Here is a 13,467-nt window from a genome sequence, read left to right on the forward strand (position 1 = left end):
ACTGGTAGAGAGTGAGAGAGAGAGAGAGAGGGAAGAAGACTATTGGGACGATTTAGAAAAGGACCAAGGGGAATTTGGTTAGATTTCATTCGGGAAGACTGCTGCTTTTATAGCCGGAAAAGAATAACTTTCCTATTATATTTTAGGACATACAGGAAATTACAGAGTTCTGTCCGGATTCCGCAGATTATTGTTCCAAAAAAAAAAAAAAATCTTTTGTAATGACAGCAAAATAAAAGACATTAATGTATTAATAGTATTTAACTTTTATATATTAAAAAATTATAAAATATAATTAATTAATATGGATAATATAGTAAATTGTAAAATTGAAAATAAATGAATAAAATTTAAAAAATTGTAGAAATCGGTTTATTTTTATTTTTATTATTATTATTTTTTTTTTTTTTTTTTAAGAAAACGGATTACTTATATGAAAGATTTTCCACTATCTTTAACTTCTCTTCACACACAGAATGGGTAGGCTCTACTAGTTTTTAAATTAAACGAATGGTAATTAATATTTCCTTTCAGTTATGTGGCATGGCAAAGGCTGTACAAATGAAATCGGTAGTCTTATACAGATAAATTTTGTACATGTTCTCCATACAAACTGTTAAACATGTAAGTTTTGTTATTTTCCTATCAAAATAATAGTATTCTTTGAACAAAATTATGTCGGAATTTTGATTTCGATTATTGTTTAATGAATTGTCAATCTTTTCTTTTTTTTTGAAAAGGATGAATTGTCAGTCTTTAATCATAATAGAAGAAAATCTATCACTAAGATAAGATAAATGACTCTAATATAAAGTTTCATTGAAAACTGCTCTTTAAATGTTTGGTAGGTGACATTTCATATGGACATTAATTAATGACTTAGAATATATATAAAGGATTTGAATTTTGAAAATAAGGCTACATTTCGTATGTGAAATCTATAAGGATTTGAATTTGGAACTTATGGCTAGATTAGGTAAAAAACAAAACCTTATACATCTATACAGGTGTACTTGAAATAAATTTCACTGTGCAACTCATCCAAAGAGAAATAGAAAGATACAACCTAGACATTAAGTAGTTCAACAAACCATCTAAATTGCTTATTAAACCACCCTCCTTCCCTCTATCTTATCTTCCCTCCCCTACTCCCTCCGTCCATCTAGCGCCATGGTGTGCGTTTGAGAGGCAAATATTTTCTGGGTTAAGATAGAATCACAGTCACTTCTTAGTTTGTTTGCTTTTTCACTTGTATTTGTTTTTTTTATTAATAATAGAAAATGAAGGGATGAGCGGTAGATTCTCGGGTATAATGGTTCTTTCCCTCTATGGGAGGGTAGGCGCCTCACACAAAGACCACTAACGAGGGCTAATATTACATAATCCTTTATATATTAAAAAAAATTGTTACTTTGTTTGCTTGATTCAAATGAATTTACAAAAAATTTGAAATGACTCATGTACTTATATTTTGTTTCAAAAGGTCACTCGTGCAAGTGATCGATTAAATACGACTCTCATCACGTATTTCATTCATACAAGTGTTGCTCCTCATTGTCGTGTTTTTAGGTTTTCATGTGGCTACCGCAAGTCTTACCCACGCTCATACTAATAATAAGTAAGTAATTTGTTTTTTGAATTAATGAGATCTTCTTCTTTTTTAAAAATAAAATAAAATAATATATTGGTATTATACCAAATGATAATAATATACTTGGTATCATGTAGGCAAGGGCGGAGTCATGGGTGGCTTGCCTGTGCTATAGCCCAAGTACGTAACATAATGAAACTTCTATATAGATTGTGGGGAGAATATCTCAAATGGTCACTCAACTTTTGCATGTTCGACACTTTGGTCATTCACTTTTTAAATATATCACTATGGTTACTCATCCTTTAACTCTGTTATTTGCTTTAGTCACTTCGTTAATTTTTTTCATTAAAAAAATATTATTTTTCACAATATCAATGATATTTTGGACTAATCAATTGTGAAAAACTGAGAAATTTGAATTGGAATGGATAGGAGAAGTGATTAAAGTGAGACAAAATGCTCACTCGGTGACTAAAGTGATTGACAGAGTCATAGTTGAGTGACCAAAGTGATATATTTAAAAGTTAAGTGACCAAAGTATTGAATGAGTTATAATTGATCGAATGATCATTTGTGAAATTGAGTTTCTTATATATTTACATATCATGGAGCTTTCTAGCCACCCGAGAGAACAATTCTGCTTCCGCCATTGCATGTAGGTGCAGCAAATTCAATACATCTATAGACATGGGATAAGAGGCAGGAAATACTAGTTGCACACCATATAATTAATTACACGGTTCTGCCTTTTTTCTTAATGTAACAACAAACTGTATATACCTGTATTTGATCAAAATTAAAAACTATACCAACTTGAATGCATAGAATCACAACTATAGTTTTGGATGAGATCGAACCTAGTTGAAATCAGGGCCGGCCAAAACATATATGTTCCTAACCAGGAAACGACACTTGCACGTACGCTTTAGGGTTATTAGTTTTTGCATGTTCAATGTATTAATTTATAATTGATCTTCAGCGCCTCTTGGCCGTTTATTTTGGATCTGTACACTGATCGAGTTCATATATAGATTAAGTAATCCAAGTGCTAATTGAAGTAGACACTTTCAGCTATTGGCCAATGGCTATGTAACTATCACACTCATAGCAGAGGATTATTCTTTAATTCATTGGCTTATCGTCTGTTAGCTCAATTCAGTGCTTACTGCACCACCAAACTCTTAATCATATCACTTCCCTTTCTCTGGGAAAGAAATTAAGTAAACTATTTGTTCGTATTATGATTTTGTGGGAAATTCTACGGTACCTGTATGTATGTGATACACTCATTTACAGATCTGACAACAATTTTTTTGTCATTGTGGTAAATAGAGTTATTTTTTGGGTAATTTTAGTTCTATTACAGGTAATTACTCCACTTACGATATTTTTACAAGTTTATGTACAAATTGTTGTTGATGTAGTAACTTGATTCAATTATATGTAAATGTGTAAAACAAATGTGATAACTTTGTTGTTAATGTTGTAAATTTGGCTCAACTAAATTGTAATTTTGGTTCAATTGGATGTAAATGAGTGTATGATAAATATCAAAATACTTTAGACAACCCCTGATTTCGTTCGGGATTAATCTTTATTTCTTTCTTTTTGTTAGGGACATGCAAAGGTAATCGAGGAGGTGTACGTTCGTACTAACAGCAAAGTCTTCAGTTTCGTTTTTTTTTTCTTCGGCCAATAATTCTTCTGTTTCCTGAACGAGGGCATCAGAGTATCGACACATGGAAGAACGATGTAAAAGATCGACCTAGGGCTACCTCCCTTTGCCGAACCATGTATGCATTTGTGTTTATTATATAGTCGAATAAGGTGCTGCAGTCTTGACCCATTTTATAGTTCAGTATTAATTAACCAATATAGTTGGAGAACTTATAAGTTATAACTCAACTACCAGTAGATAGATTCATAGATTATAAAAATAGATCTAATAATCATAGATGGAGAAAACTTCTCTCTCTCTCATAACATCTTAGGCTTTTGATATTTGGCTAGTGGAGAACAAAAGTTCGATTCTGTGGACGAAAAACAGAAGCCAGCTGGGTTCGTATGTAGCTCCATATATAAGAAAAATGGGGGTCGTTTTCAGATTCCTCGACGGGCAAGAACTGGATAGGAAAATTGACATGCGACCCCACGCCAGACCTAGATTTCCATAATCTCGTTTTGGTGTGAATGATTGGCCGACGTTTCTGAAAATTACAGTAGCCATCTGAAGCAATACGGAGTAGCTTTCCGAGGGAGGGCCATTTCTTCTATGGTTTTTAGTAAGGAAATGGCAAAAGGGCTCAGCAGAAAAACTAAGCACTTCTGGCCGACTGCCGACATGCGTATCCAACTTAGTCCTAGGACTGCTGCACGTGATCTCAGCCTTCCTATTCCAGCAATATGGTTGCCCTACCTGTCTTCTGGGTTTAACGCTTTTTGCCATTAATTCTTAATTAAACCTTATTAAGATGGGATTTGGGAGACATTATTGAGGAGGATTGCCACAAGATCCGGATAGAGTTTGGATTAAGCATAATCTAAGTATAAGTCAACCTGCTTAAAGCGCGTAATAGTATATGGACAACCAGTAGTCAACTCATATTTTAAGTTGGCCTGCAAGTTTTGAAGCTCCTTCAATTAGTTGTAGGATTACACTAACTGCAATCCTAGCCTACTCGGGAGAGTTTTCGGTACACGGCCTGAAAATACACTCACCGCTGAGATTGTACAGTTTTGAGTGATAAATAACGGACCCTACATATGGACGACTAAGATTGCATAGTTAGTGTATGTAGACTTGCATCGCCGTGTATAGAAGAATTTTCGAGCCTACTCATATTTTCACTCTCCATTAGGTCAAAGAATATCATATTAATATCTCTAAATGTCGCCAATAGATAATGGATTGGATTAGCCTAAGTTCAATCAGTTGGTTATGAAAAACTTCCAACTCAATGCAATTTGACAATTAGGCAAATTCTTGAAAACTAAATATGTATTTGATTTGTTAGATTATAGCATATTTGTATTTGATTGGACAATACAATCAACAATATTAAGTTAAAAAAAATACTTAGAGTATCTAAAATCTAAATACTAAAGTAAATCACTCAAATTATTGGATTCTTATTGAATTTAGGAATAAATTCAGTTTGCCCCCTCAAACTTTGGGGCAAATATTAGTTTGGTCCCTGACCTTTTTTTTTAATCATAATGGTCCTCTTACTTCTATTTTTCATCACAAGCCACCAAAATTCAAAAATGGCTTGAAACATGACGTCATAGGCTGAGCTGGACCAGACAGCAGGGTCCCCTTTTCTACTTTGTCCCCTCATTTTCGGGGAAATGTCCTAAAAACCCCTTATTAACGTTTTGACTCAATTACGGCTCCATTGCACAAGTCAAAGACCCGTAATCAAAAATCAAAAACTGAACTCCTTCACTCTCATCTCTTTCTCATCACGATCCTCTTCAAACACAACTGGAAACCTAGATCAAGAGATTATTGGATTATAAACACGACGTGTTGGCGACATGGCCGGGGCCCCGATTGATGAATGGATACCTCGAATCAAACCTAGAGGCAAGGAAATCTTCAATTACGGTGAGTTAGGGTTTTCAATTTCAATGAATTTATCTGTGTGAATTTTTGCAAGTGTTGTGGATTTGACGGTTTAGAAGCTGCCAATTTAGGGTTTTAGTTGTGGGTTATAAGAGATAGGGTTTAGAAGGTTCAGATTGTGGGGTTTCGAGATTTAGGGTTTTGTTTTGCTTTTGTTTTTTTAGGGTTTATCTGTTTCTGGTTTATATTCAATATTGAATAGAGCATGTGTTTGTTGTTGGGTAGCTCACATAAGGGATTTAACAAAAGGGATTTCAAGTGGTCCCATTGGAGAATTGAATTTTGTTTAGGGTTTTACTGTTTTAGTGGTTGGAACCGTTGTGAAATGGGTTGGTGGGTAAGGTTTAATCCTTTGTTTAAGCTGCCTTTTTCAGCTACCCTATTTATTGTTTAGGGCTTACTGATGTATGATGTTGGAACCCTGATGTGCTTTCAGTAGCATTATATTTGTTGTCATATGTTGCTCTGTTTGGCTACGGTATTGTGCTTACTGATTTTGTGTTCTTGTGTTGTAGTACACCGTGATTATTTTACAATCAAGGTATACCATGGTAGCTATATAGAGCATGAAGATGGGGTGTACATTGGTGGAATTGTAAGCTACTATGATAATGTTGACAAAGACAAAATGTCATTAACTGAGGTGGATGGCATGGTGAGAGGGATCAAGAACGAGTATGTGGGAACAAGGATTGATTACTGGTACTCTATTGGCAGTGAGGAAGATGCCATGTCTAAGCTAAATAATGACTCAGATTTCATCAAAATGTGTTGTATGGTGCCTGAAATCAGATTGGTTATTTTGTACCTAGACCACTTAGAGCTTGTCTCGAGTTATGAAAATTTGGATGATTTGTTCATGTATGAGGATCAGATACCTAATTGGGGATGCAGTCAAGCTGGATCATTTGAGATTGTAATAGAGGAGCTCCTTGATTCATCAAAGAAGCCAAAATCAGGGGTGAAGATTGAGGAGCTGCCTGATTCATCTACAAGGCAGGTTGAGGTGGTAAAGCTAGTGACAACACCATCAACAAGGTATAAAGTCTGTACAAACAGAAAGAAGGCCCTACCTGCTCTACCTGGTGTAAAGATCAGTGAGCCTGAAGATGAAGTTCCAACTCAAGCTAGCAGAGCTCCAACTGTTGACCCTGCTGATAAGGGGAAGAAGAAAGTGGAGTTAGAGTAACTAGTTGATGAAGATGAGAGTGAAGATGATGGGTGGTTTCAGGAAAAGCCAGAAGAGGAGGAAGCAGATGATGGTGAAGAAGGAGGTTGGGAAGCTTTTGATGAGGATGATGTAAATGATGATGATTACAATATGAGGAGTCTGCAGGGTATGGAGTGGATGATGATTTTCTTTTTGACTGGCTAATAGAAGCTGAGGTTGTGTCTAATTAAGGGGAAGGCCCGGCCTTCTGTGACAGGTAGAGCTTAGGAGAGTAATGAGGAAAGTTTTGAGAATGTAGAAGACAGTGAGACAATGTTTAGGGCAGAGGATTCACATGAGGAAAGGCTACGGCCAGAGTATAACTCTGATGATGATGGGGGTAAGGACAGATTCCCTGAGTTTACTCCTAAGGTTGATATGAGGGACCCACACTTCTGCAAGGGGCTGAAGTTTGCCACAGCAAATGTACTAAGAGCTGCCATAAGAGAGAGGGCCATTCAAAATGGTTAGGAAGCTATTTTTCTGAAGAATGATAGGCTGAGGATTATAGCCATTTGCAAGGCACCAAATTGTCCCTTTGAGTTGTTTGCATCAAAGATGCAGCATGAGGACAGCTTGATGATAAAGGCTTACAATAGAGAACACAATTGTCCAAGGATTCTTGATAATAGTATGGTAAAAACACCATACCTCACACAGAAGTTTGCTGAGCAAATCAAGCTCAATCGTGGTATATCAACAAGTATAATATTTGCAACTCCTTTCTTTTCAATTCTTATTGGCCTACTGCTTGTGTTAACAGTTTGTAATGTGTTCCTTTTTATACTTGTTTGTTGCCACAGAGTCTCTTGCACATACAATGGCAGCTGGTGTGAGAGCCAGAGTCTCATTTCAAGAAGGCTGCATTGAGTCTGCTTGAGAAGAGCATGAAGGAGCAATATATGCCCGGGTACAAGATTATGCACAGGAGCTGAAAGGTTGATTCAAACACCATAGTTGATATCAAGTGTGATTTCAACAACCCTGGTCAGCTTCATGTGTTTAAGAGAATGTACATTTATTTAGGAGTTCAGAGCTGGATGCATGACCATTTTGGGGCTAGATGGTTGCCACTTGAAGAGTGCTTATGGTGGTCAACTATTGTCAGCAGTGGGTTTGGATCCAAACAACAACTTGGGTGGTAGCTTATGCTATGGTTGAGATGGAGAGTAAGGATTCATGGGATTGGTTTTTGAGTTTATTGGTGAAGGATTTGGATATTACAGGAGAAGGCAATGGTTGGACTTTCATATCAGATAAACAAAAGGAACTGCTACCTGCATGTGAAGTTGTGGTGCCACTTGCAGAACATAGGTTATGTGTTAGACACTTGTGGACCAATTTCAATAAGTTGTTTCCTGGAAAAGTTTTCAAGGATCAAGTTTGGGCAATTGCCAAAGCAACAACCATGGCCTATTACACCAAAGAGCTAGTTCTGATGAAGTGAATGGAACCCAAAGCTTATGACTGGTTAACAGGTATGATATATTGTAAGCCACATGTGTTTATGATGATGATATCCTAAGTTTAATTATGGTCTTGTATTTCATTTTGTAGATCCTTTGAGACCACCTAAACACTGGTGTAGAGCTCATTTTAGCACCACCCTGAAATGTGATGTTTTTTTCAATAATTTGTGTGAAAATTTCAATGCTTTCCTTTTACTTGCTTGAAGCAAGGTTGTGATTTCATGCTTTGAAGATATTAGAGTCAGGATGATGAAGAGGATTGCTAAGAGAAGAGACAAGATGATCAAATTTTTGGACCCTATTTGTCCTAAACCTAGAGAACTCCTAGAGAAGAACAATGTCAAATCTGCAACAAATTGCATACCATATGGATCTAGCAGCCCCCAGATTGAGGTAGAAAGCTGTGGAGAATCTAAGCATGTGGTTGACCTGACCAGGAGGACATGTTCATGTAGGAGATGGGATCTCACAGGCATACCATGCAAGCATGTTATCAACTTCATGAGACAAAGTCTAGAAGACTATCTGGATGCTTGCTACCTCACCATGACCTACATGGTTGTTTACTCTAACACAGTAAAGCCAGTGAATGGTATGGACTTATGGATCCCTAGTGATGAACCTAAAATCCTCCCACCTTAGTACAATAGACAGCCTGGTAGGCCAAGAACCAAAAGGATCAAAGATACATCTAAAAAGGAGTCTGAGGGTCCAAAGCTTGGCAGGGTTCAAAAGAGTTTGAAGTGTAGCAACTATGGCATACTGGGTCATAATATGAAGACATGTCATAGGCACCTTCCACCCAAAGAAAAGGCAGCTAAGAGGAGGAAACTGAACACAGGAGAGGCATCATCAACTCATACTCAAACTCAGGTATTTTTCACAGTTTGGTTATTAGAGGAACTTGCAGATGATATAGCTATGGCCACTGACCACATTACTTGCTGTAGTCCAACGGTAGCAAAAAGCAGCCAAAGACTAAAAATGAGCTTAGAGAAATAGCTAAGAGAATAGCTGAACAACAGAAGGTAAACTGATGCAACTAGTTGTTTTATTATATTTGGTTATTGTTTGGTTCTCTAAGTTATTTTTTGTCTCATTATTGTAGGAAAAGAGGGATAAAAAGAAGGCAGCAGCATGGGCATCAAAGGCATCAACAACTACAGCTGCTTCAAGCAAGGGCAGACCTTCAAAAGCTCCTTCAAGCAAGGGTAGACCAGCTGCTTCTTCATAGGCTTCATCAAGGTCATTTGCAAGGATCTGGGAAAATGCAAACAATGGTGGAAAATAGAGCAGGAGTTGTATGGGCTTAGCAACCAAGATCAGGTTATGATTTAGAGATGCATGTTGCAATTTTTTGTGTAACCTTGTGCTGTGCCATAAGGTTGCTAGGTCTAATCTTTTGTTTAGATGATTGGACTTATGATTATGTGCAACTCGATCCAAGCTGTATTTTTTGTTGGTTTGGATGAAAACACTTTGATGCATCTATTTGGTTGCTACAACAATTTTTGGTAATTTATGCACTCCATTTTATGCTCAGTTTCAGGTTTTTATGGCCAATTTCTAGTCTTGTTTATGTTTTGGTAATTTTCTACTCTTGTTCATGTTTTGGTAATTTTTTGGTAGTGTTCTGGTCATGTTCAGGCTTTGCTGTTAAGCATGTTAATTTAGAGGTTTAGAGCAGATTTTGGAACCCTTTTGTGGTTAAAAAGGTATTAGATCCTTTCAAAAAAAAAAAAAAAGGTATTAGATTACGTCATTTAAATTTTGGAGGCAAAATATTGAAAATGTCCCTTCTGCCCTTTTAGGGGTGATTAAATCTGACAAGTGGGCCTTTGCTATCTTGTCTAGATCAACCCGTGATGTCACATTTCGAGCTATTTTTGAATTATGGAGGCTCGTGATGAAAAATAGAAGTAAGAGAACCATCATGATTAAAAAAAATGTCAGAGACCAAACTGATGTTTGTCCTAAAATTTGAGGAAGCAAACTGAATTTAGTCCTCCTTAAATTTATATCAAAATTTGGTCAGTTCACAAGTAATGTAGAATGACGGTGCGGTCCAGACCAGTGATCATGAATTTGGTGATCTAATTCAATCTTTTAGGGTTTAGGCCCTGCCCTCCACCAAAAATAGCTTGGGCCAGCATCTTCCACTATTGGGCCCATAAACAAGACAATGAAGGCCCAAGGTGTAGAGCAAAGAGGATTGAGTTTGTCATTTATCATTCACACATCAATTTGATTTTTAAGCAATAAAACATCAAAATTCAAACATTTGTTGCAAGAACACCATCATAAGATACAATAGAATATACGGCGAGTACAACCCAAGAAATCAAACCAAACAAATATACAGGAGGGTTTAATCCATTCAAACCAATGCTAAACCCATAATTAATGAAGGAAATCAAAACTTGTCTATCACACTGAACAAGAAATTCTACAAGAAAATAAAACAATCCAAAGAGATTAGAGGGTTATCAATGTCCTCAGTAACAGACTCCATGTAATGGTCATGAGCCAGAGCTTCTCTAACAGCAACTTCATCGATTTTGGAACTGATCCTGTGAATCCTTGTCTGTGTCTCTCTCGCAGGACTCTTCAAACAAGGCCGAGCCATTAACCCACTTGGGTTGTTGTTCGGACTAGCCGGCCTAAGATTTGAGCCCTTTTTTGGCGGGTTGGCCATTACTGTTCCCCTGTTCTTCTCTGAAACATTGAACCTTCTACTCGGAGACGGTGACCTCAAGCTTCTAGAATATGCAGAGATCACGGGCTTCTCGGGCTCTTTACGGAAGCTCTTCTGTCGCTTCAGAGTTGGTGAAGTACTTGTCCGGACTCTCTTCTGCGGCGTCGTTTTAGTACACCCATTTCCTCTGTTTATTGGGCTCGGCTGCTGCTGTTTTTTCAACGTTGCCGCTGCAACTGGTTTTTGTGCTTCCTTGATTGAAGCAATGCGAGATATATGCTGGTTTTCTTTGTAGCAAGACCACAAGAACTCGTTCGAAAATGATCTGTCGATCTTTGAACTGCTCGAAACTGAAGAAGCGCTGCTTGACAAGGTTGAGCTCGATGAGCTGATGGTGGAGTTAGAATTAGTAGTACTACTAGTAGTGGTGGTGGGGCAATAACTGAAGGAAGAAGCTGAGGAAGTGGAATTTGAAGGAGAAGAAGGAAAGGGTGAGATCTTGTTTGAATGGTGAGAAGGAATTGGAGTGGTAGGTTTAGGAGGTTGGGTCGAGATTACCAGTTTGTCTTGGACATGATTGCAGAATTGATCATCTTCTTCGACTTGGAAGTGGTTTTTGGGACTGCATTTGCTTATGCAAGAACCCATATTTTTGCTGGGTTTTGATTTTGGTCGTCTTGTAGGAAATTGATGTGGTAACATATATGGGTGACCTGATACAGTGCAAGTTCTATTTTCAAGTGAAAAACAGAGGGAAAGGGGTGTGTGTGTGGCTTTTGCTTTTGCTCTTTTTCTTTTCAGACATTTGAATTTGGTTGCCGGGTATGAAATCCGTTGGGCAACGGTTGGTTAGAAGTAGAATATGGTGGCTACTTTTCAAGATTTCATCATATCTATATGCCTCTCTAGTCTCCACTTTCTAGAATGAGATTGCAGACACAAAATTGTATCCGACTTCACATTCTGTTTAATTCCTTAGTTAAGGTTACTTGGGCTAGGGCATATGGAAATGGTTATCCGTCCAATTTTTGGGTCAGATTAACCCGCTGTTTCATAATTCTTTAAAAATATCCTAGGCAGACCGCTTTACCAATTGGTCCGCCAGCCAATATGAAGAGCCAAAATCTCTACTTCAAATACCACTTGAGTTTTTTTTCTTCCAAAAATACCCTTAATCTTGCCGCATGTCATTTGTTTATTGGACAGTGGTGCAAATGAGTGGTGGAGATCTAATCCAAGATCTTCGCCATTTGAGATCTCCTCGCTAAAGATTGAAAATATCGAAGAGAAGCACATCCTTAGACTCGATCCGCCAAACAAAGAAGATCCAACAAACTCTTAGGCCAGAATGAAAAAATTGTCAATATTAAAGGTTAAATGGTTTGATCCGATCCAATGTTTTAACAAGAAAAAATCACTCACTAACATATAGTTATTCCAACTTTTTAGGTGAGGAAGGAATGTAAAGAAAAACTTTGGAGTCAAAGAAATAAATATATAAAAATTTGGCTAAAATTATTTAGAAATATCAAGCTCCGACTTATAACTCATGGCTTTAAGGGATGTAAAGAAAAGACTTAAAAATCAAAGAGATAAGAAGCAAGCGATGAAAGTATTTACATTGAATTAACTAGATCAATTCCAAAAGAAATCAGATCGATCCATCAGTACAACCTGGTCTCTTTAAGCTCGTCCCCACTTTCTAGCTTCACTATAGATTTATTCTTCAAGTACTACAACACAAAAGATGCCAGTCTTCAAACACATATTTACACAAGATCACAACCACATATCTAGATATGCAACATGGCTTGATTGCTTCATGAGTCATGACAATCGATGAGAATATATAAACAGGAAGCAGATCGCTGGAAAATGGTCTGGCTAGCTATTACCAAACACGATCTTCTTAATAATAGCTCCTCTGGGGGGCACAGGATGTCTTCCACCTTGACCTTGGGGATTACCACTACTTGTGCCTCCACCGCCGCCGACGCCGTCGTTTCCACTCATCTTCAGGCCGCTCAACTCAACCACTACTCTCCAGCCAGTTAGGCTAGCTGGCTTGGTATGTGTGTTTTCTGTATATGGGGGATGAATGAACCAGTCGATCGATATCTCTCGCAGACAGATAAAAAGCGAAAAACCCACGCGTGGAGACAAAAGTCGCAAAATGCACGTCCCCACAGGGCCACAGCTTTCTTGAGCTAGGGCTCACATATGTAATATTATTATGGGCAACACATTCACCTGCGTCTAATTGCATGGTTCTGTTGCTTCTGTTTTTCATCAACACCACTAATCCTTTGAGCAATCTGATATGATAATTGGATATCCGCAATCACAGAGGGATGATCTCGCTGACGTATAAGGTGTATGCGTCACGTAATTCTGGGATTGTTGGTTTTGTCGACAGAGAAAAGGTTGAGACCTGGGGAGGTCTTATCCTCAAACTATCTATATATATATTTGGGACCAGCAGACAAAGGCACGAGGCGGATTTAATCAAGAAAAACAAAAACCAACTGATATTTTGTTTTGATATCACTGCAAGTGACGCCAAATTCTGGATGTGGATAGGAATGGTTGAATGGTTTTGAACTTTTGATGGGCCTCCATTGCCAAGCATCCAAACAGTGGTAGATCAATAACAAGCCTGCCCACAAGCCCAAACTGAAAATGCCCAGTCCATCAGTACTCGATTTTGTTTGAAGGGTCCTTGACCCAAAACCCCAAAATGAGGGAAAATTATCCCACTTACCCCAGCAAAAGATTTTTGTTCTCACTTGCCCATTTTAACATAAAATGACCATTTTGCCCTCAATCCAATTAAAATATTACAACCTGCCACTGCGTCCACTCTCTCTCTCTCTC

At 37.7% G+C, this 13,467-nt stretch overlaps 1 protein-coding gene across 1 annotated transcript; it reads right to left on the reverse strand.

The window, feature by feature from the left end:
* Positions 1–10,182: 10,182 nt before the first annotated feature.
* On the reverse strand, positions 10,183–11,426 carry LOC112174113 (putative protein TPRXL). The gene has a single exon (XM_024311815.2). The coding sequence runs from the start codon at positions 11,293–11,295 to the stop codon at positions 10,345–10,347; it is 951 nt and encodes a 316-aa protein (XP_024167583.1). The 5' UTR covers positions 11,296–11,426; the 3' UTR covers positions 10,183–10,344.
* Positions 11,427–13,467: the final 2,041 nt, after the last annotated feature.

The sequence above is a fragment of the Rosa chinensis genome, chromosome 6 (genome assembly GCF_002994745.2).
Source record: "Rosa chinensis cultivar Old Blush chromosome 6, RchiOBHm-V2, whole genome shotgun sequence".
Classification (NCBI taxonomy): Eukaryota; Viridiplantae; Streptophyta; class Magnoliopsida; order Rosales; family Rosaceae; genus Rosa; species Rosa chinensis.